This window comes from Canis lupus, chromosome 28, assembly GCF_011100685.1.
Source record: "Canis lupus familiaris isolate Mischka breed German Shepherd chromosome 28, alternate assembly UU_Cfam_GSD_1.0, whole genome shotgun sequence".
NCBI lineage: Eukaryota > Metazoa > Chordata > Mammalia > Carnivora > Canidae > Canis > Canis lupus.
The window spans coordinates 30,178,273-30,200,021 of NC_049249.1; the positions used below are offsets into that span (position 1 = coordinate 30,178,273).

Genomic DNA, 21,749 nt, shown 5'->3' on the forward strand with positions numbered 1-21,749 from the left:
GATGAATGTGGATTCTGTTTAATTCCTTTGCCCTAATTTTAGGTCTGCCCAAAGTAGGTCTATTTCCATATAAGTTTCATGAAATGAAAATAAAGCTTTAGAGAAAAGAAAGGGAGGTATAATTTTACAATCCTTTCTTTCTCTTAATAGGTATTTAATACTTTTTCTTTTCTTTATGTGTCAGGAATTATGCTAGTTGGTAGAACATAGTAGTGAGGAAAAAAAACTGACCAGTGCTCACCCTTGTGGAGCTTACATTTTAGGAAGACAGGCGTCAGTAAGTAATCACTAAAGTAAATGTGCAAGTACTTGGTAATTGTGGTACATGCTCTGACAGAAACACCAACTATGCTGATTTCAAGGGAGAAGGAGGTTGGAGAAGGCTGGCAAGGTAGGCAGGTGGTGGACCGTGACTGACCAGGTTTGAGACAGTTGTCCATTCTGGATACAGTCAACTCTGGCCAGGTGCTCTAACGAGGTAGGCAAATTGATGAAAGGTCTAGGTTATTCACCAGACCCTTGTTTTGAAGACAGACTCTTGTGTCTGGGATTTGGAGGGAATTTTGATGATGAGAAGAGAGATGTTACATAGGCAGGTTCCCAAAAGTCCCGAAAAAGACTAACTGAAATATTTTAAGCACTGTATTTAAATATCTATCTGTTTTTCTTTTGGCATCATTTTTAATGAGTTACGAAATATAGGCAGCTTTGCCATTATTACCATGTAATTGGGAATCTAGCTATCTCTGTAGTATGTCCTTCCTTATTCTAAAATAAAATTGTTGTGGGGTGCCTGACTGACGCAATGGGTAGAGCATGTGACTCTTGATCTCAGGGTTGTGGGTTCAAGCCTGACGTTAGATGTAGAGATTACTTAAAAATAAAATCTTTTTTTTTAAGGTTTTTTTTTTTTTTTTTTTTTTTAATTTGAGAAAGAGAGCGTGCGCAAGCACACAAGTTGAGGGGGAGAGGCTGAGAGAGAGGGAGAAGCAGGCTCCGCACTGAGCAGACAGCCCACATGGAGCTCAGTGCTAGGACCCCAAGATCATGGCCTGAGCCAAAGACAGACACTTAACAGACTGAGTCACCCAGGGACCCCAAAAATAAATCTTTAAAAAATTGTTGTGCATTTGGGAACTAGGTTGATTCCTGTGTGTTAAAAAGCATGTATTGCCTGCGACGATCTAATTTTCCTTTGCTAGATTCTTTGATTATTTTTTAAGGTTTATTTTTATTATGAAATATTTCATAGCTGCATAAAACTGTTTACCACAGATATACAGTATAGGTTGTTGTAAAACACACATATCTCTGCCACCCAAACTAAGAAATGAAACACGACCAATGTCTTTGGATCCCTCACTGTGCCTCCCTCCAAGTGTGTCCCGTTTTCTTCTCTTCAGGAACACTCACAGTTTTTAATTTTGTGTTTATTATTCCCTTGATTTTCATTGGTGCTTTTATTACATATGTATTCCTAAATAATAGGACGCTAAGGTTTGTATTTGGGAGACTTTATGTAAATGATACCATTTGTCTTCTACTTCCCCCTACCCCCAACTCAACCTGATATTTGTGAGATTTATCCACATTGATGTATGAAGCTTAGTTCTTTAATTTTCACTGTTGTAGGACTGTATCATAATTTGTACTTCCTCTTGTCAGTGTGATTGTTTGGGGGTTTATATTTGCTATTAGAAGTAGTACCGCAATAAGCATTGTTGTATATTCTGTCTTTGGTAGTTTTGTAATCCTTTTGGTACAAAGAGACAAGCATTTAGACATTGTATAACCATGCTAAGTATTTTAGTAATACTCTCCTACCTGTCCACATTTACATAAATATATTTTTAATTCATTTATATGCTGACAGGATAATTTCATAGCTGAGTGTTCTGAGCTAAAACTCATTTTCTATTGTTTAAGTGAAGCTTATGAAACTTTTGAGTTATTTTTCTTCAATTTCACATCCTGGAGCAATGAATAAATCACTGAAATCAGTCAGGAGATCTGAATCTAAACTTTATTTATTAGCTTCGTGATATAGAGGGGGCTACTTAACAGGGGTTTCATTTATCTATTACTGAGACCCCAGGAATTAATGCCTTCAAACAACAACAACATATAACATCACACAATTTTATGGATGGACCAAGTGACTCTTTTGCCCTTTTCCCGCTATTGTCTGGGGTTGTGTGGCAGCCTTCAATGGGGACTTTTCCTGGAACCTCTCTGTCCAGATAACTCATTTCATAAAGCCTCCCCTTTGGGTCTTTCTGTCCTGGACACCTGGACATTTTTTCGGAGTGGTGGCTGGGTGCCAAGAAGACCAGTCTCTGTGTGCAAAGGTTTATCAAGCCTCTGCTTGTGTCACTGAGGTTGCTAATACTCCGTTGGCCAAAGGAAATCATGTAGCCAAGCCCAAAGTCAGCATCAGAGGGAGGTTCCCAAAGGCTGGCATCCCAGGAGGCTGATTCATTGGGACCACAATGCCCATGAGCCTCTACTTTGTAAGCTGTAAAACAAGAGTAAAAATAACTGCCCTCTTTTTCCCCTATAGACTTATGAATCTAAATGAGATATATACCTGAAGGTACTTAATAAATTATCACTATTTTTTTGAGAAATTGCTGTTCTACTGAAGGTAACAGGAAAGAGAGAAAAGGATTTCCATAAGATGTCAGGTAACAACTCACTTTTAACATTCTGTATGTTCTTACCTAAGCACTGAACTCTCTCCCCTTTCTCTGTCTCTCAAATGATAACCATTTTATCAAGGCCCTTTTGGTTGCAAATACAAACCTATCGGTATACATAAAACAAAGTTTTATTAGGACCTAAGGGACCAAAACCAAGAAATGGATGTCTTATAAGGTCCGAGATTACATTTTGGGGCAGGTGGTCTTGAGCACCACTTCTCTATACATCTCTTTTATTTTTTCTCTTCTTTTGGCTTTCTGTTTGTGTCCATAGGACAAAATTTCTGCTCTGACATGGTACCTTCAGGCCTCATGCCATCCGACAGCTGCTCTTCCCTACAAACCAGTGGAGACTGCCTAGCCGTCAGGGATTGAGCAGGGAGTCTAGTTCAGACCTCTGGGACAGAGATTTTTATAGGCCCTGTCTGGGCCAAGGATGGTCCTGGTCACAAAGTTCAGCTCCAGAGATTGACTTCTTCTGTCAGACTGGGAGGCCTTGGACTTGGCAGACAACCCAAAAGTTTCATTCTAGCAGTGAACAAATATAAGTTGTTGGTAGATGTGTTTATGATGCAGTGAAAGTCTGGTCATTTTTGAGGGGGTGAATTTGGTAATCTCCTGCAGTCAGCCTTTGTTTACAAGTGCTTTCCCTCCTGGCACCACTTGCCTTTGTTTAGACTCAAAACAAGTGGTTGATAAGCAGTGAGGCTTTCTGTTCTACAGGACATTTTAGAAAAGGGAGAAGTGAAGACAGAAAATATAAGAAAGGAAAGAAAGGCAGGGAAAGTAATCTGTACTTTTTTTTTTCTCTCTTGTCACATCACTTCTAATGTTTGGCCCTTAAGAGAAGGAGTGGGGAAGAAGCAGAGGAACATCTTTTCTGCTGCTACCCCCCCCCCCACCACCACTGTTCTTCATTCCCTCACCCACCACCCCCAGAGAGAACTGCAGCCACACCCCAGTGTGTCACACAGCCCCCACATTGCGCCCCCAGCTCCCCGCGCTTCTGCATCCATCTTCCCCTTCTCCGTTTGCTCCCTGCATTCTCTGCCCTAGGATGCCTCCCCTCCCTAAGCCCTGCTAAAGCTCATGCTCTAGCCACACCATTGGCCTGGCCTAGCCAGTGGAGATTTATTCCCTGGGCGGACTAGAACTAACATGATCCTTTCAGGTGCAACTTTCCTCTAGGAGCATCTTACCTTCTGGGGGTAGAGGATGGGGGAATAACATGTCTGTACTTAAACTCTTTCTCACTCCTGTTTCCCTCCTACTTCTCCACATTTCAATGCATGAATTTTTGTTCTTGCTTAGTGAGATGGGAACATAAGTTTATTTGAACAGATGTCATTGACAGTCTAACAGCGGCGTGGGTGAGCCATGCCACGGTTCCTGACTGTCACTGAACTCTGAGCTGGGTGGAATGTAAGCAGGCGTGACTTAGAAACTAGATCAGTTTGTGAGGGCTGCCATAGCAAAGTCCCGTAGACTGGGGAATTTAACAGAGATTTATTTTCTCTCCATGCTAGAGGCTAGAAGTCCAAGGTCAAGGTGTTGGCAAGTGGTTTCTTCTGAGGCCTTTCTCCTTGGCTTGTAGATGGCTGTATTCTCTCTGTGTCTTCACATCATCTTGACCATCTTCACGCTGTCCTTTCTCTGTGTGCATCTGTGTCCAAGTGTCCTCTTCTAAAGACACTAGTTATGTGGGATTAGAATCCACCCTAATAACCTCATTTTAACTTAATTACCTCTTTAAAACCCTGTCTCTAAAATGGGGCCACATTATAAGGTCCTGAAGGTTAGGACTATAGCATGTGAATTTTGAGGGGATCGAGTTCAGCTCATAACAGGAACTTAATGTCTACTGGAATGCTTATTACAAAAGCATATCAAAGAGAATTCCCACTGTTGCTTCTTACTCTTTATTTCTTGGTGAGATAGGTCATTTCCCAGATATCATTGACTAGGCACCGACCCCAGAGTTGGACTAACCTTGAAGATCACACAATAGCCTTAGGTTAGGTTATTTCATCTAAGATGTCTGTGTTGTCCACAGTAAGACAAAGCTAACATCTCCTTGATATGATCATTGTGAGATTTAATAAAACTCACTTAAGTGCTTAGCATGGTTCCTGGTAATAGTAAGCAATAGATGCTGGCTATTAATTTTTTCCCTTAGTTTTAAGGGTCACTTAGAGGTGTCAGATATTCTTTTTTTTTTAATATTTCATTTATTTATTCATGAGATACAGAGAGGGAGAGAGACAGAGGCAGAGACATAGGCAGAAGGAGAAGCAGTCTCCACGCAGGGAGTCCAATGTGGGACTCGATCCTGGTACTCCAGGATCACACCCTGAGCCGAAGGCAGACGCTTAACCGCTGAGCCATCCAGGTGTCCCAGTGTCAGATATTCCATTAGGGAACCACTTAAGTCCTGGCTATATAATTTTGAATAAATTTTAAACTTGGATTGTTTTTTCTAATAATGTTAACTTTTGCTGAAACTAATGATACTAACATGTCATTAAAAGACTACATGGTGGGGATCTATAAAAAGTAATGTTTTTAATGGTTAAATATTAGCATCAGTGAAAGTTATATTCCATAATCCATATGCTCCTTTTAAAAAAATGTGTGGTGGAAGAATTTTAAAGTATTATTTAATTATATCCTTTGCTGATAATTGCCCTTCCTTTTATCAAGCTCTGCCAGAAAATTGTTCTGTTAACCCTGGTGTTTAGAAAATGCCTTTTTAGAACTGTTAGTCTTCTTTGGATTTGGAAGGCCTCTTCCCCACACAATTGCGGGCAGGTGGACTTTCAGCTAGGGTGTAATGTTGTCTCTCTCTCTCTGACAACTTGATGTGCCTGATTTTGGTTTGGTCATTGGGATTTATCGATATGAAGAACAGAAAATAGAAGGAATATGTCATGTGCTAAGTAGATGAAAGAAAAGCTTCATGAAATATAAACTTTTGTCCATTGTAGGGTCCAGGAGGACATAAGCATGATAGTCAAATTTTTATCGCAACTGTAATTACATATTAATTTTCTGTTTTCCTTTTTTTCTCTTGGTCCCCTCCCACCCTAAGAATAAGCTCCAGGGAGATGGGATGTGTCCCCCTCTGCTCCCCTACAGCAGGGCTATTCATAAATATTTCAGCAAATACTACTTTAACAAATAATTGTGGAATGCTTACTGCATGTCAAGGTCTACACTCAGTAATGGGGACTGTAGGATGAACAAAACTCAAAGCCTCCAGGAGTGTAGGATTGGATCCAAGAGATAGACATTAATGACCTGATCACACCACTTGATCATTAGGCTTAAGCTTCTGAAGAAGAGTGTAGTATGTTGTAAGGCAAATGACAGAGGGGCCTCACTGGTGCAGTGGGGGGCCCTGGTTGGACAGTATCCCCGAGGACGTGATGTCTGTGTCAAACTTGAAATATGAGTGAGATCATCTGGACAAGGCCAGGATAAGGGTGGAGAGTGAGAGGAAAGATGGTTCTTGGCAGAGTCAGCAGCCATACAGAAGGCCCACATGATTGACATTTCTTCTCTTTTCTGTGTGATGTTGGGGAGATAGCTGTTATCTTCACTCAGGTCGCTTTAAGCTGCACACTTTAAATGGGTCACAAAAGCTCTTTCAAATTTATTTTGAAGACTAAGAAGAAGATAAGCTCAAGGTAAGAAATATCTGAATATGAAAAGCCAAAGTATATACTCAATGATACTTTCAGAAATAGTTTGAAAACTGTCAGGAATCTCCATTAATTTGGCATTAGAGGCTCTTGGTTTAGTAACTGAGTTACTACTCATAGTGTTGAACAGCTAGAGACACCGTTCACTCAAGCAGCTCTCGTTTGTTAAAATAGCGCTCGCCATCTGGTGTTTTCTCCACTCCTGAAGTGGTGAAGATGTCTCAATCATTAAAATGGTAAAATGTATTATGCATATGGTTTCAAAAGTGTGATTTTAGTCTGCTGGGGAGACTTTGCTAGGACACTAATGACATGAAATATTTTATATACTTCAGTGATGAATGAGTGGAGTGTCACTAGCTTTGCTTCAGTACTTTCCTGAAAAGCCATTAGAAAACCCTAGTTGTTGAGGGCACTGCAGGGCAGAGGAGAGAAGCTGGCAGGGCTTCTTATGTTTAAACATGAGTGTAACTGTCTGTATGCAGTTGCATTGTGAGAGAAGTAGATTGTTTTATCATCTACCGATAACTTATACTATTACAAACATGTAAGGATTGGGATAATGGCTGTACAACTTCAAACATATATTAAAATCATGGAGTTGTACACTTAAAATGGTGGAATTTTATGGTCTATAAATCCTATCTCAATGAAGCCATTAAAAACATTTAAGTCAGAAGGTAGCTTTTGATGTACTGTGTTGTTATTACTTCTGATTTTATCTTAATTAAACAGTTAAATACCTCTCTCTTTAGGTAACTTCTGGTGATTTTTTTTTTTTAATGTACTAAAGTTGCTTTGAGGGAAGTATTCTAAGGAAGTAGTATTTGTGACATTACATTTCTTCCAAAATAATGATTTATTATTTTTTAAAAATTTTTTATTTATTTATTCATGAAAGACACACAAAGAGAGAGAGGCAGAGACACAGGCAGAGGAAGAAGCAGGCTCCATGCAGGGAGCTCGACGTGGGACTCGATCCCAGGTCTCTAGGATCAGGCCCTGGGCTGAAGGCGGTGCTAAACCACTGAGCCACCTGGGCTGCCCCTGATTTATTTATTTTTTAAAAGATTTTATTTATTTATTCATGAGAGACACAGAGAGGCAGTGACATAGGCAGAGGGAGAAGCAGTCTCCCTGTGGGCAGCCTGATATGGGACTTGATCCCAGGACCCTGGGATCACAACCTGAGCCGAAGATAGATGCTCAACCACTGAGCCACCCAGGCATCCCCAAAATAAGAATGATTTAAATTGTAACTTAGATACAATCCTCTTATAGTCATTTTGTTATTCATAAGGATCTCAGAATTATTTATTTTGGGGGTAGAATTTTCATTGGTGACTAGGTTCCTGGCTACTCCTTAGAAGATTCTTTACTTGTAGTTTAGGGCATCTAGTCTCTGAATGGCTTTGGGTCTGGGAAGCATCTTCTCATTCTTTTCTGCTTCCTTCCTCTTCCTTCTACTCTCTCCCCAGGTACCTAGGTGCTGAATGGCCTGTACCTCCTCTTGGCTCCCTTCAGCCTATTCCATCACTGTACACTTCTGAATTTTCCATCACTTACCATGTCCCTGATCTGAGCTCCAGTCACCTTCGTACACATGATTCCACCTCTCTGGCAGGAGCAGAGCTTGAAGTAGACACATAAATATGACATATAGTTCTGAGCTCTCCCAAGGATCATCAGCCAAGCAAGCTTCTTGTTGCTGAACACATCTCTAATTGGCAGGTATTCATGTTTTCAGGGAGAGAGATTTAAAAAAAATTTTTTTATTGGAGTTCAGTTTGCCAGCATATAGCATATTACCCAGTGCTCATCCCATCAAGTGCCCTCCTCAGTGCCCATCACTCAGTCACCCCAACCCCCTGCCCAGCTCACTTCCCACCACCCCTTGTTCATTTCCCAGAGTCAGGATTCTCTCATGTTCTGTCACCCTCACTGATATTTCCCATTCATTTTTAGGGAGAGAGATTCTTTAGAGATGGGCCAATTTGCCTCTTAGGCTATTCCACTACCATCTCAGTTTCCAGTTACAAACTCATTTGTTCTTAAACTCCAGTTGTTTTCCTCAGTGATTCCCATGGTGGTGATATTAAAAGTTTTTAGGTTTGGAAAAGAAGAGGATTGTTACAGTAAGAGTGACATGTATGGACCACCTACAAAGATGCTTTTTATATTTATTTCCTCCTTTATGTTCTTTTTGAACTTTTTATCTTATTGAACATTCTGAAGTGATTATAATCAAATTATTATCAGGTCTAATTGTTGAAGATTAGAAATCTTGATAAATATAGTAAGTTCTCATTTACTTAGATATGGACCAGTATCAGCCGGCCAGAGCAGAAAATGAAGATTACTGATTGAATTGACCTGGTTTGCAAGCTGGTTACAGCCTTTGGGTTTGGGGTCCCCTCTTATAGGGGCCAGTGGCCTCCAATCTTGAAGCATGCATCTCTCCAACAGTAATTTATCTTCATGATGGTAGACCAGCATCATGAATAAAAATGCCAATTACAGGGTTCCTGGGTGGCAAATTGGTTGAGTATCTGACTCTTGATTTTTGGCTCGGGTTGTGATCTCACGGTCATGAGATTGAGCCCTATGTTGGGCTCCATGTTCAGTGCAGAATCTGCTTGAAATTCTCTCTTTCCCTCTCCCTTTGCCCCTCTCCACCTCTGTTTTCTCTCTCAAGTAAATAAATATAAAAAATTCCCAATTATACTTCATATACTTATACATAATTGTACTTAACAAGTAGGAAAATATGTACTAAAGTTTTTAATAAACATATAAGAACACATCACTTTAAGAAGAATAAGCTATAGTTATATAGAAAATGTACTTTTACATACAAATTCATTTTGCCCAATGATACTTTATAAGTTTGACTTTTCTAGTTTTGTAAAACCATTACAGACAAAAGACTTTATATTTTTATAGAGTATAAGAGATTATTTCATTTTATAGCAGGTCATTATTAGGCATTTAAATTCATCCTAAGCATAGTAAGCTGACCTGAATATGCTTCTGATTCCACCATTTGGTATTTTTGAAATGGTGCCTATTAGAAGAGCTTCTTGCCCTGGATGCTCTCCTGGTGAGTCATTGTCAATTTTCTATAAACCTAGACTTGGGGAACCTTTAGTAGGCAGCAGAGCAACCAGTCAAGAAATATTGAGTAACTACTATGTATGGAAAATTTAACAAATTCATAATTGGCTTTTTAGTTAGTAAGAGAATTAGAAGGTCCAGTATGATGCACTTTTAGCTACTAGGTACCTGACTGGAAAAAATGGTGCTGGTGTAGTGGTAGTATTACTTGTAACTCCACTTATTTGATGTACAAGGCTCCCTGAAATATATTCAGGGATGTATAGTGTTCTCTTTCCGTTAAGGGTGAAAAAGCATTTCTGCTAATGTAGTTTAAAAAAAATAGAAATGGCTTTATTTACTTATGTATTTATTTACTGAGCTTTATGCCTAATATGGGGCTTGAGCTCACAACCCTGAGATCAGGAGTTGCATGCTCTATCTACTGAGCCAGCCAGGTGTCCCAGAAATGGCTTTAAAAATAAAACAAACATTATATTAGTATACTATGATATAATAACATTAAATTAATATAGTATGACTCATATCTTTAGAAATGGCTTTAAATATAAAACAAACATATTAATATACTATGATATATTAATATACTATGAACTCATATAAGACAAACATTATATTAATATACTGTGATATATTAATATACTATGAGTTCATATCTTTAGAAATTTAAATTCATGTATAAGTTTGTATAAAACCAGTTTATAGATTCATGCTCCTTCCTATTCATATAAAAGTACTAACTGGCCCATGAATAGCTTATGCAGTGGGTTTCAATGAAATAGATTTTATGCACACATCATACTGAATTTAAATTCCTACCAAATATTTGTCTATAAAAACAACAATAAGACAGAATCCTTCAAATTGGAACATAGTTTATCCTGAGATAAACCATTAAGATTTTCCAATTATTAGCTTCTCTAATAATGTATAGTGTGTTAATATAATATTATATAACAGATCATTTAAAGAGATGTCATACATTCAAAAAGAGATCAAGAGAAACTAGTCAGAGAGTCTGTTTCTGACAGCAATAGATTAGCAGTATTTGAAGAGATAATAGCCAAGAATTTTCGAAAACCTATTATAAATAGGTTTAAGAAGTACTTTGAACCACAAGGGGAAAAGTATAAAGAAAACCACACTTTAGCACCTCATAATGAAACTGATGAAAACTGAAGACAAAGAAAACACCCTGAAAGCAGACAAAGAAAAAGTACACATTAAATTCAAAAGCGTATAGTGAGCCTTGATAGAAACAATGGAAGCCAAAAGACAGAATGATATTGTCAAAGTGCCTGTCTGGCATTTTGTACCTTTTAAAATTTAAGGAAAATAAAGACATTTGAGACAAACCGAAACTGAGAGTATTTGTTACCAGTAGTATCTGCACTAAAAAGAAACAGTAAAGAGAGTTCTTTGGGCAAAAGGTAAATGACTCGATGGGAGTGTGGAGATGTGGGAAGGGATGGAGATCCACGGAAAATGTAAATAAGTTGGTAAATTTAAAGGAATTTGGTTTTATATGGAGTTTAAAATTAATGACATTAAAATACATAGCAGTAGAAATGATAAGGAGTTAACGGGGTCCTTTCGCTGGTTCTAAGGTCCTTTTACTGACCAGAAACTGGTAAAACTGGTTAAAAAAATAGGCTTTTCTAAGTCAGGGTTCATGTAATCATTCCCTATGATATAACCACTAACAGAATAATAAAAGATTGTAAAATGTGAATAAAAGAGGAAATAGAATAATAATTTTAAAAATCCCCCAAAAGGCAAGAAATGTGAATAGAACAGGTAGGACAAATAATAAGATGGTAGATTAATTTCTAAATATACCAATAATTAGATATAAATGGGTTTATACTCCCATTAACTCACAAAGCTTTTTATTTTATTTTTTTAAAGATTTTATTTACTTATTCATGAGAGAGGGAGAGACACAGGCAGAGGGAGAAGTAGGCTCCATGCAGGGAGCCTGATGTGGGACCCAGTCCCGGAACTCCAGGATCATGCCCTGGGCCGAAGGCAGGTGCTAAACTGCTGAGCCACCCAGGGATCACAAAGCTTTTTATACTGGAAGAACAGTCAAATCCATCTACAGGCTGCTCTCAGACAAATTCCTTAAGTATGTGAAAATAAAAAATAAATAATAAAATAAATCTTGTAAACACTAACCTACTGAAAACTGATGTAGCTGTACTAATACCAAAACAGACTTTAAGGTGAGATGCATAGAGGGATATACTTTTTCATAACAAGGCTTAAATCACCAGAAAGGTATAACAATTTTAAACAAATTTAAATTTGTATGCACCTAAACATAACTAAAAAATATATAAAGGGCAGTGAGTCATGTGACTGAAATTGGTTCAGACTGTCAATGTGAAATGACAGAGAAACAACGTTAAGTATTCCTGCTATCAGTTTGACACAGAAGAAAGGAAAGCCGAGCCGACTGTCATCCCTTCTCCTAATTCTCGCTTTCCTTCTTTACCAACGTGTTTCCATTCTCCAGTACATGTGGTGGGAACACAGGCCCCTCCCTGAGGCATCATCTGTAGAAGCCCTTCAAGATTTTAAATATCTGTATTTGAATATTACATTACAAATAACTTTGGAGTATATGTATCTACCTGTCTTTGGATTTGTGTGAGGATGTAGTTACAAACTCTAGTGTACTGACCCCTCCATTCACAGTGGATCTCGTTAAGGCAACAGGTGCTCTCTGCTTGGCCATTCCCCACCCTCTCCGCCGAGAAGTGGACCCAGGAGAGATGCAGGGTGTGCTTTGTCTTCAGGAATACAGTCTGTTTAGGAGCAAGCTAAAGGAGCTAAATGCGTAAACATCAGCAACAGATGCCCCTTCTCTCTTTATTTTTGCCTTTGGTCATAGCATGAATGGTTATATAGAGATAGAAAGTAGAGAGTATCTAATGCAGTGACAACAGAACCTACAAACTAAGTCATGGTTGTATGCCACAAAATCCTTCTTTTTTTTTTTTTCCCTCTCTCTCTCAAAAATCTTAACAAAAAATCCTACTGAACCAGTTCATGTCGGAGCCAGTCTTTGGAAAAGGTGTACCAGAAGAAAAGAAAAGCAAAAGCTTTTTCACACAAATATTTCATTCACTTCGATTGTCTGGCACATATGAATATGTATTTCTTTCAGGAGCTCTTTTCATTGAATCTCACTTAACCTATTTACCGGCTTAATCAACATGCCCCGCTGCCTCTCTGCAAAGCCTGTTGGATGCACTAGATGCTCTGAAGGCTGAAAGCTGGGGACTGGTGGGGGATGGAGTAGGAAGCTCCCTCTCTCCCAGTGGATCATGGATTGTGTTTGTTCCTAAACCTGTTTATATCCATGTAACTCATTATTGTAATTACATAATTTAATTAAATATTAAATAAGCCTATCAACTGAGTGTAAAGGAAGCTGAATTGAATACAAATACTAAATAAAGCTGTGTTGCATAAAAAGAAAAATTAAACAGCAACACCAAATACCCATCAGTGACTCATCCTTTAAAAAAAAAGTTCTCAGTAAATCAATGTACATTTGAATGTTTCGTATGAAAAATAAAGTTAAATTGGTTTTTAAAGTTTTTTTTAAGCTTTCAAGTAAGATTAAAAGAACTAATGCCAAGTATGGTAACCAATTACTCTTACAAAGTGAGGTTTGGATTTGATTTAAAGAATATCTGTGAATGGAATGGGGAAGAATGGTCAAAGGAAACTTTAGTTTTATCCATTAACATTTACATTTTTTAAGCAAGTAGAATATAGTCATTTATTCCCTATAAAATTATTAATAAAAAATGAAAAGAATTGCTGGACACTCATCATTGGATCAAATGCCTATCTTTTCTTTATGTCAGTAAGATGGCTAGCCATGTCAAGAAATATCTAGATGGAATACTTCCTAGAGTTGAGGTCATGAGTGTCTATCTAAAAACATTTTTTCCTGAAATTGGTTGTAAAAAAAATCTTTTGATGAAAATTTTTATTCCACAATTGTTTATCCCCTTTTAAGCGAGTCAGTTATTGTATAGAGCAAGCAACTGAACCTTTTCCAGGACTATTGTTGTAGCTTGCCCTACTGGTCATGCTTTTCAAGATAGCGCCTTCCCAATCAGTTTTCTTATCTTGCTGAGGAAGTCAGAATTCCTTATCTGTCTCTTCCTGGAGGACCCAGGGTTACAAAACCGACTTTTTCTCCCATTATAAAATGTTTAAAAGGTTGAAAGAATATTTTTATGCCAGAGGACCTTGCTAGCCTGTCTCCTTTGGCTCTTGGTTGCACCAGACATTTACATCTTACCGTGGCAGCTTTCATTGAGCCATTTTTTCCCCCTGGTGGGTGACATAGATTAATATGATAGCCTGCCTTGGTGCTTTAAAAAATTTAATTACAGAATTATGCCTGATGCCTCCTGGGACTGCTAAACACCAGTGTCTGAATACGTCTACATTTTTTTTTTTTTGTCTTAAAGCTCAAACAATAAAACATATTATTTGGGGCATTTAACCCTGTTAATAATGTGTTTATTCTTACCAGACTTTCTAGGCTTCCAAGGTGGATATGTGCTGTTTCACCTTAAGCAAAATAATTATAGAATAGACATTACTATTGTTTTCCCTGAGTTTTTTGTTTGTTTTGCTTTGTTTTCTAGAGTCAGTGAGTTTGCTTGGAGATAGCTTGTGTTCAATTCAAAATCTTCATTTTCTTTCCATTGTGATAATTTTAATTACCTTTTGAACACTAGTGAAAAGAGGTAGCTGTTTGGAGAGGTGTTGATGTATTTCAAGAATTAGGAGGCTGTTCTAACTTTACCTTTGTCTTTGGGAGAAAATACACTTTTTTTAGTTTTTTATTCTCTGCTTCACTAGGTTAAAACTCCTAACAAGTTTGTTTTGTTTTTAGAATGCGCTTTAAAAAAAATTGAGATGTAATCCACATGCCATAAAAGTCACCCTTTTTAAAAGTGAACAAGTCAGTGGCTGTTGATATATTCTCAAGATTGTACGACCATCACTAATCCCAAAACATTTTCATCATCCCAATTTACTTCAATTGTAACTAGTCGATATCTGTTCCCTTATTTTACTTTTCATGTTTTCTTTTTTGGTCGATGTGTGAGACTGACTGAAAACAGGAGATTAAAAGACTTAAGAGCACAGTTAACCCAATGCAGTTCATAGATCTGGATGGAAGCTCAACAGTAAAAAGACATTTTTTTAACCCATGAACCCCACACTCCTAACTGCTAAGTGATTTAAAAGCAGACTTCAGATAATTTGTTTATCCACAAATATGTTTCAACACCGTTTCATGACATTCACTCTTCCCCCCTCTTTAATCATCATGTACTAGGTGCCCAAATTATATGAGTCTGTGTCTGTTCTACTCTGGTATTCATTTGACCGTACTTATACCAGTACCCCATTGTTTTATTTACCATAGCTTCATAGTATATTTTGCTATCTGGTAAACATTCGCTCTCAGTAATAATAACATGAATTATAAAAATTATTTAACCCTCATAGCTACTCTCTGCAGCAGACAGTTTTATCCCATTCCACAGATGAGAAAACCGGAAGAAGTCAGTCAAATATTGTGCTGCCAAGTGAAAGGTAAATAAGTGATGAGGTAGGGGCACTCGGATGGCTTAGTCAGCTAAGTGTTGGATGCTTGGTTTCGACTGAGGTCATGATCTCAGGATCCTGGGTTGGAGCTCTGTGTCAAGTCTGTGCTCAGTGGAGTCTGCTTGGGATTCTCTCCTCCCTCTGCCTCTACCACTCGTGCTGACTCGCGCACTCTCTCTCAAATAAATGAGATCTTTTAAAAAATAATAATAAATGGTGAGCTAAAATTCAAGCCTAAGTTCTGACCTCAAAGTCCAGAACCTTAAAGCTTTTTCTGAGAAGGGAAGGCTGCTATTTACAGATTCTCTATTGTTTGATCATTTACATTATATTTTCTCATATTTAATCTTCATCCTAACTCCCTAGATCTATTGAACTTCAGCCCATAATATATATATTTTTAAAAAGCACTTCAATTTTTCACATTTTTTCTAAAGTGTATTTGAATTTGTAAGTTGTGTTTCAGTGTTGGCAGTATTTGTGAAAAAAATGATGCCTTTTGGTTTCCCAAGTGAGTTTATGTATGGAGTAAAACCTTTGCTCGAAGGTTAATGTTTTGGCACTATGCAATTATTAGATGTTTTATTGGAAGGATCTTTATTACATTTGATTATGCACATTGTGTTTTTCATTGCTGTGATTTATTAAAATCATAATTTGCAAAAAAAAATCATAATTTGCAATGTTAATATGAAATGTATCCCAAGTAAACTCCAGTAAGAAGGCATGAAGTAGGAAAAGGGCTTCACAGTGTTGGCTTGTCTGGTCAGCTGCCAATGCTTTAATCTGTTCAGTGTAAAATAGAAATTATTCCTGTGAGATTAGGAGACCAATGGTAAGTATTTTGTTTTATTCAACAAAATGTATTGACATATGCAACAGTATATTATTTGTTGCTAACTCTTACCCTTCTGAAGAACAAGTATGATATGCTTTATTTATTACGTATTTGATTTATTATATGATAGGTGCTTGATAACTGATCTTGATCCATGCCTGAAATACTCCCTAGCCCATGGTAGGTCTTTGGTTAATGTTTAATGATAATGAATAATGAAATAGCCTGTAAAAGCTTTGAAGCTTTATAGTAAATTTCCACCCTACTTTATAAAGAATTATGAAACTCTTCCAAACTCTTGCATTTTTGAAATGCCTAAAGCACATCTTCAGAGCATGATCCCTAACATGAGAGTTGATTGATATTTAGGGGAAATTGAAATACTGTATTTCTCTTTTAAGAACATTTTTTATATGGTAAATATATATCCGTCATGTTGGTTTTCCACAAGAAATTACTGAAGCACTATTTCAATTATTTTAATGTTTGTTGCTAGTTAGGTAGTATTTTTTTAAGAGTGTAACTTCATGAACTGAAAAATTGTATTTGCATGCTGTCTTTCATAGACCATTTCCCATTTAATTAAAAATCTTTTGTGAGAAGTAAAAATTATGATTAGGAAGATAATTGTTGGGCCTCTGGATAGAGGCCAACAATTCTTGTATTTATTAAAGATTCTTTAGTTTGTTTTACCATCATACCACTCCCCCCCTCCCCCACGATTGCCCATTCTCCTCAGTCTATTATTTGCTATAAGTGCTAGTGTACACATAAAGTAGTTTTGGAATTGCTAACTCATATCCTTCCAACAAAGTCACTCACCAGAGTACAATATTATATGCAGTTCTTTTTGTCTTTTGTTTTCCATAGTTATTTAGGTGCGTTTTTTTCTAATAGTGTGGTTACACTTTTCGTTTGAAGCACAGTTGAATTAGTGTTTGCATTTTGTTTTGAGTTGTCCTCTCTCTGTCCTTCCCCCGCTGCCATTGAAAGGAACTATTTATTTTTGAGAAGGGAGACATCACTAGTCAGAACTATATAAAAGGGTATACTCATGGGCAGCCCTGGTGGCTCAGTGGTTTAGTGCCACCTTTGGCCTAGGGTTTGATCCTGGAGACCTGGGATCGAGTCTCATGTTGGGCTCCCTGCATGGAGCCTGCTTCTCCCTCTGCCTGTGTTTCTGCCTCTCTCTCTCTCATGAATAAATAAATAAAATCTTTAAAAAAAAAAAAAAAAAAAAAAGGTATACTCCGAGAACTGTCACTTCCCCTGATCTCCCTTCTTCCATCCTGTTTCTGCCTATCCTCTGTAGATAACCAGTCTCATTAATTTCTAGTTTATTGCTCTTATTTTTGGTGTGTAAATTGCAGATATATGCATATTTTCTCATATCTTTTTTTAAAAGATTTATTTATTTTAGAGAGCAAGCCCACATACATATGCAGGGGGAGGGGGAGAAGGAGAGAGGGAGAGAGAATCCCAAGCAGACTCCCTGCTAAGGGCAGAGCCTGACTAGGACTCCATATCATGACCCTGAGAGGCCAGCACTTAATTGACTGAACCACCCAGGTGCCCCTCATATCTGCTTTCTTACATAAAGGGTGGCATACTCTTGATATTCTTTTGTGCTTTGATTTAATAATATAAAGTCTTATATGATTTTAATATCTCCTTGTTCTATAAATATATCTTTATCCATGTAATATAATCAAGAATCATTCCTCATCAGTTCCTAGAACATGCCTAATTCTTCTTTACTCTCTGCATAGTACTCCACTGAGTGGATGTGTCCTAGTTTATTCAGCCATTCTCCTATTTTTGGACAATTAAGTTGTTTCCAATATCTTGCAGTCACAGACTGCTACAATGAATAAACTTGAGTGTACATACTTTTGGGTTGATTGTGTATTTTCAGGGTAAACTCAAGGGTGGAATTGCTATGTTAAAGGTAAGTGCATGTTTTATTATTAGGTATCACTAAATTTTCCTCCAGAAAAGTTGTATCTGTTTGTATTCCCACCAGAACTGTATGACATTGCCTCTCGTTCCCACAGCCTTGTTAGGGAATGTGCTCTCGTACCTTCATATTTTCCGCAGTCTGATGGATGAAATGATGTCACTGCATTTCAGTTTCCATCTCTCTCGTTATAAGTGAGATTGAACATCTTTTCACATGTTGAAGGCTATTTATTTATTTATTTATTTATTTATAAGATTTTATTTATTCATTCATGAGAGAGAGACAGAGAGAGGCAGAGACACAGACAGAGGACAAAGCAGGCTCCGTGCAGGGAGCCCGACATGGGACTGGATCAGGCCCTGGGCTGAAGGCAATGCCAAACTGCTGAGCCACCCGGGCTGCCCCATTTTTTAAATTTTTGTATATTTTTTTATTGGAGTTCAATTTGCCAACATATAGCATAACACCCAGTGCTCACCCCGTCAGGTGCCCCCCCACCAGTGCCCGTCACCCAGTCATCCCAACCCCCCACCCACCTCCCCTTCCACTACCCATTGTTCAGTTTCCAGAGTTAGGAGTCTCTCATGTTCTGTCACTCTCACTGATATTTCCCACTTATTTTCTCTCCTTTCCCCTATATTCCCTTTCACTATTTTTTATATTCCCCAAATGAATGAGACCATATAATGTTTGTCTTGATGGCCATTTATATATCTTTGTCATGTGCTTTACTTTAAAGTGTTATATCGTATGTATATTTTGTTGTTAGATTATTCTTCAGCTTGCCAGGATAGTAGCATTTTATAGATACCAGACATTAGTGTGACTTTTCTCTTTCAGATCTTCCATGGTGGCTTATTTTAATTCGGCAGAAAGCATTGGTGGGCAAACTTCCAGGAGACCATGAGGTCTGTAAAGTCACCAAAATTGCTGTGCTGTCACTTTCTGAGATGGAGCCTCAGGATCTTGAGCTAGAGGTAAGGTGGAAGTCTCAGGAAGTTTTATGGTAACTTGGTATAAATATAGTAACAAATATGAGGATTTGGTTAATAGACCAAAATCTTAATTCTAGAGCTAGATAATATTTTTAAAGTAATTGAATCCTGTGGTTTTCAAACTTCACTTCAGTAGTGGAAACTTTGTTTCAAGATCTGTGAAATCCAGTATAACAGATGCATAAAAGCAGAGGCGGCTTTGGTTGAGGTGGTGATGTGGGGGAGAAGATCCTTGGGATCCAGCCCAGGTGGCCTCTTATGGAAAACCACTTTCTGCTCCTAGGGAGCCCTAGGGTTCTGCATAGTACAGTTTGAAAACTCCTGATTTGGGGGAGAGAGAGGATAGTTAAGAAGATGAGATTTAACTTACTCTATATCCTTTTTAAATCTGTATTTCTTGAAATTTTTCTAAGCATATATTTCTTTTATAATTTTTTTAAGTTTTTTTTTTTTTTCTCAAAGAAAGAATCCATTGATCTAGTGCAATCTTTTAATTTTTCAGGAAGGAACCAAGCCTGCAATAGAGAGACTTAAGGCCAAAATAATGAGATTTCCCAGGGCCAGTATTTTTTACCACACTGTACCACCATCTGGTAGAAGTAGCACACAAAAGCATTTGTATTATGTTTGCTGTTGGTGCAAGAATTGGCATCTAGGGGTGTTATCACTCTGCCCTAGTCCTAGGCTCTCTCTCTCTCTCTCTTTTTAAAAAGATTTATTTATTTTAGAGAGCGCTCACATGGGGGTGGTGCAGAGAGACAGAATCTCAAGCAGACACCATGCTGAATGGGGAGCCTGACATGGGGCTTGATCTCATGACCCCAATATCATGGCCTGAGCCGAAATCAAGAGTCAGCTGCTCAACCAACTAAGCCACCTAAGCGCCCCAGTCCTAGGCTATCTTGATCACTGTGATGTGGGAAGCTCTGAAAGTTATGTGGATTATCATATTTAATCCCATAGATCACTCTGTAAGGTAAATACTAATGGATCCACACTGTACAGATGAAGAAAGGAGTCTTAAGTCACAGCTGGCAAATGGTGGGGTCTGGACCTGGCCACAGGCCATCTGGTCCTGTATCACTCTGAGCTGCCACCCTCTTACCTAAATAGCAGGTAACAGGTAACATAGCATCTACTGCCCCACAATTTAATCCATATTTTTCTAGGCTGGGCTCTTGGGGAGGGTGTTTGGGGACATGGTTAAATTGTTTTAAAAATAAGTAAAAATATAGCTATTTTTATGCTTCAGCTATTTTAATCCGAATTAAAATTTGATGATCTAATTTTAAGAAACCAGCATTAAAATGAAGTTAAAAGGGTAGCAGGTAACAGGTAACAGCATCTACTGCCCCACAATTTAATCCATATTTTTCTAGGCTGGGCTCTTGGGGAGGATGTTTGGGGACAGGGCTAAATTGTTTTAAAAATAAGTAAAAATAGGGATCCCTGGGTGGCGCAGCGGTTTGGCGCCTGCCTTTGGCCCAGGGCGCGATCCTGGAGACCCGGGATCGAATCCCACGTCAGGCTCCCGGTGCATGGAGCCTGCTTCTCCCTCTGCCTGTGTCTCTGCCTCTCTCTCTCTCTCTCTCTCTCTGTGACTATCATAAATAAATTAAAAAAAAAAAGATTTAAAAAAAATAAAAATAAAAATAAGTAAAAATATAGCTATTTTTATGCTTCAGCTTTTACTGGTAATTTGATGAGCTAATTTTAAGAAACCAACATTAAAATGAAGTTAAAAGGGAGCACCTGGGTGGCTCCCCTGGTTAAACATCTGCCTTTGGCTCAGGTCCTAGGGTCCTGGGTTTGAGCCCCATGTTGGGCTCCCTGCTCAGTGGGGAGTCTGCTTCTCTCTCTGCCTCTGCTCCTCCCATCGCTCACTCACTCTCATTCTCTCTCTCTCTCTCTCTCAAATAAATATAATCTTTAAAAGTGAATTTAAGAGGACCCTGATATTCTCTTTATTACAGGAATCAAAAAATAAAATTTTGAATAAAATATTTCTCTTTATTGGTAGTAGAGCTAGAAGATTATTCACTTATTCATTATTGCTGATCCAGAGACAAATCACTTAGGTAGTAATTAGGCCTATTAAAGGCAGGTGTTTGTAATTTTTGTTTACATTTTATTGTGGGGAAGAGCAAAATTCTGTTAGTTTACTAAGCCAATTAATTTGTCATCAGTGTCTTTGGATGGCTTTGCTGACAAACCGAAAGATCAGCATGGCTTTCTGTCACCAGTCTTTGCCTTGATGGGGAGCGCCCCTTGGGCTGGCATTCTGGTCTGAGCATTAAGCCTGGGGACCCTGGTAGTAGATTTAGAGCTCCTTTCCAGCAGTGAATAATAGGAGGAAGGGCAAAGAACAGCTATGTGGAAATCATGAATTGCTTGCTTATTTTCTGACATGTTAATTTAAGTCTTTGGGACCTTTATTTCAGTTTCCATATAAATGCATTTAAAAGGATGTTTTAGAAGCTTGATAATTTTTGTTTGTTTTGATTTGTTTTGATGTACTAAATTGTAAATGAGAAGGAAAAAAACCCACTTCTTAGAAGTAATCATTGTCCATATTCTAGTGAGTTTTAGTGGTTATTTCTATTTGCCCTAAGCTCTTTGAAGGAACAGTATTACTTTCAAATTTTCAGAATAGTTTTCATCATATGCATTTTTGCATATTTTTTCTGCTTTAACTCCTATTATTTTTCATAAACATACATATGCATATAAACAGATTTTTAAAAAACAAAACCAAGTCTTACATTTCTTTCTATGTCTTTCTAATTTGGCTGC

At 37.9% G+C, this 21,749-nt stretch overlaps 1 protein-coding gene across 1 annotated transcript in view; it reads left to right on the forward strand.

The window, feature by feature from the left end:
- Window positions 1-21,749, forward strand: part of INPP5F (inositol polyphosphate-5-phosphatase F) — an 87,248-nt gene that overhangs the window by 20,359 nt on the left and 45,140 nt on the right. Inside the window, exon 3 of the mRNA XM_038578965.1 lies at window positions 18,802-18,938. Within this exon, the coding sequence (XP_038434893.1) occupies window positions 18,802-18,938 (137 nt within the window). The remainder of the gene's footprint in view (window positions 1-18,801; window positions 18,939-21,749) is intronic.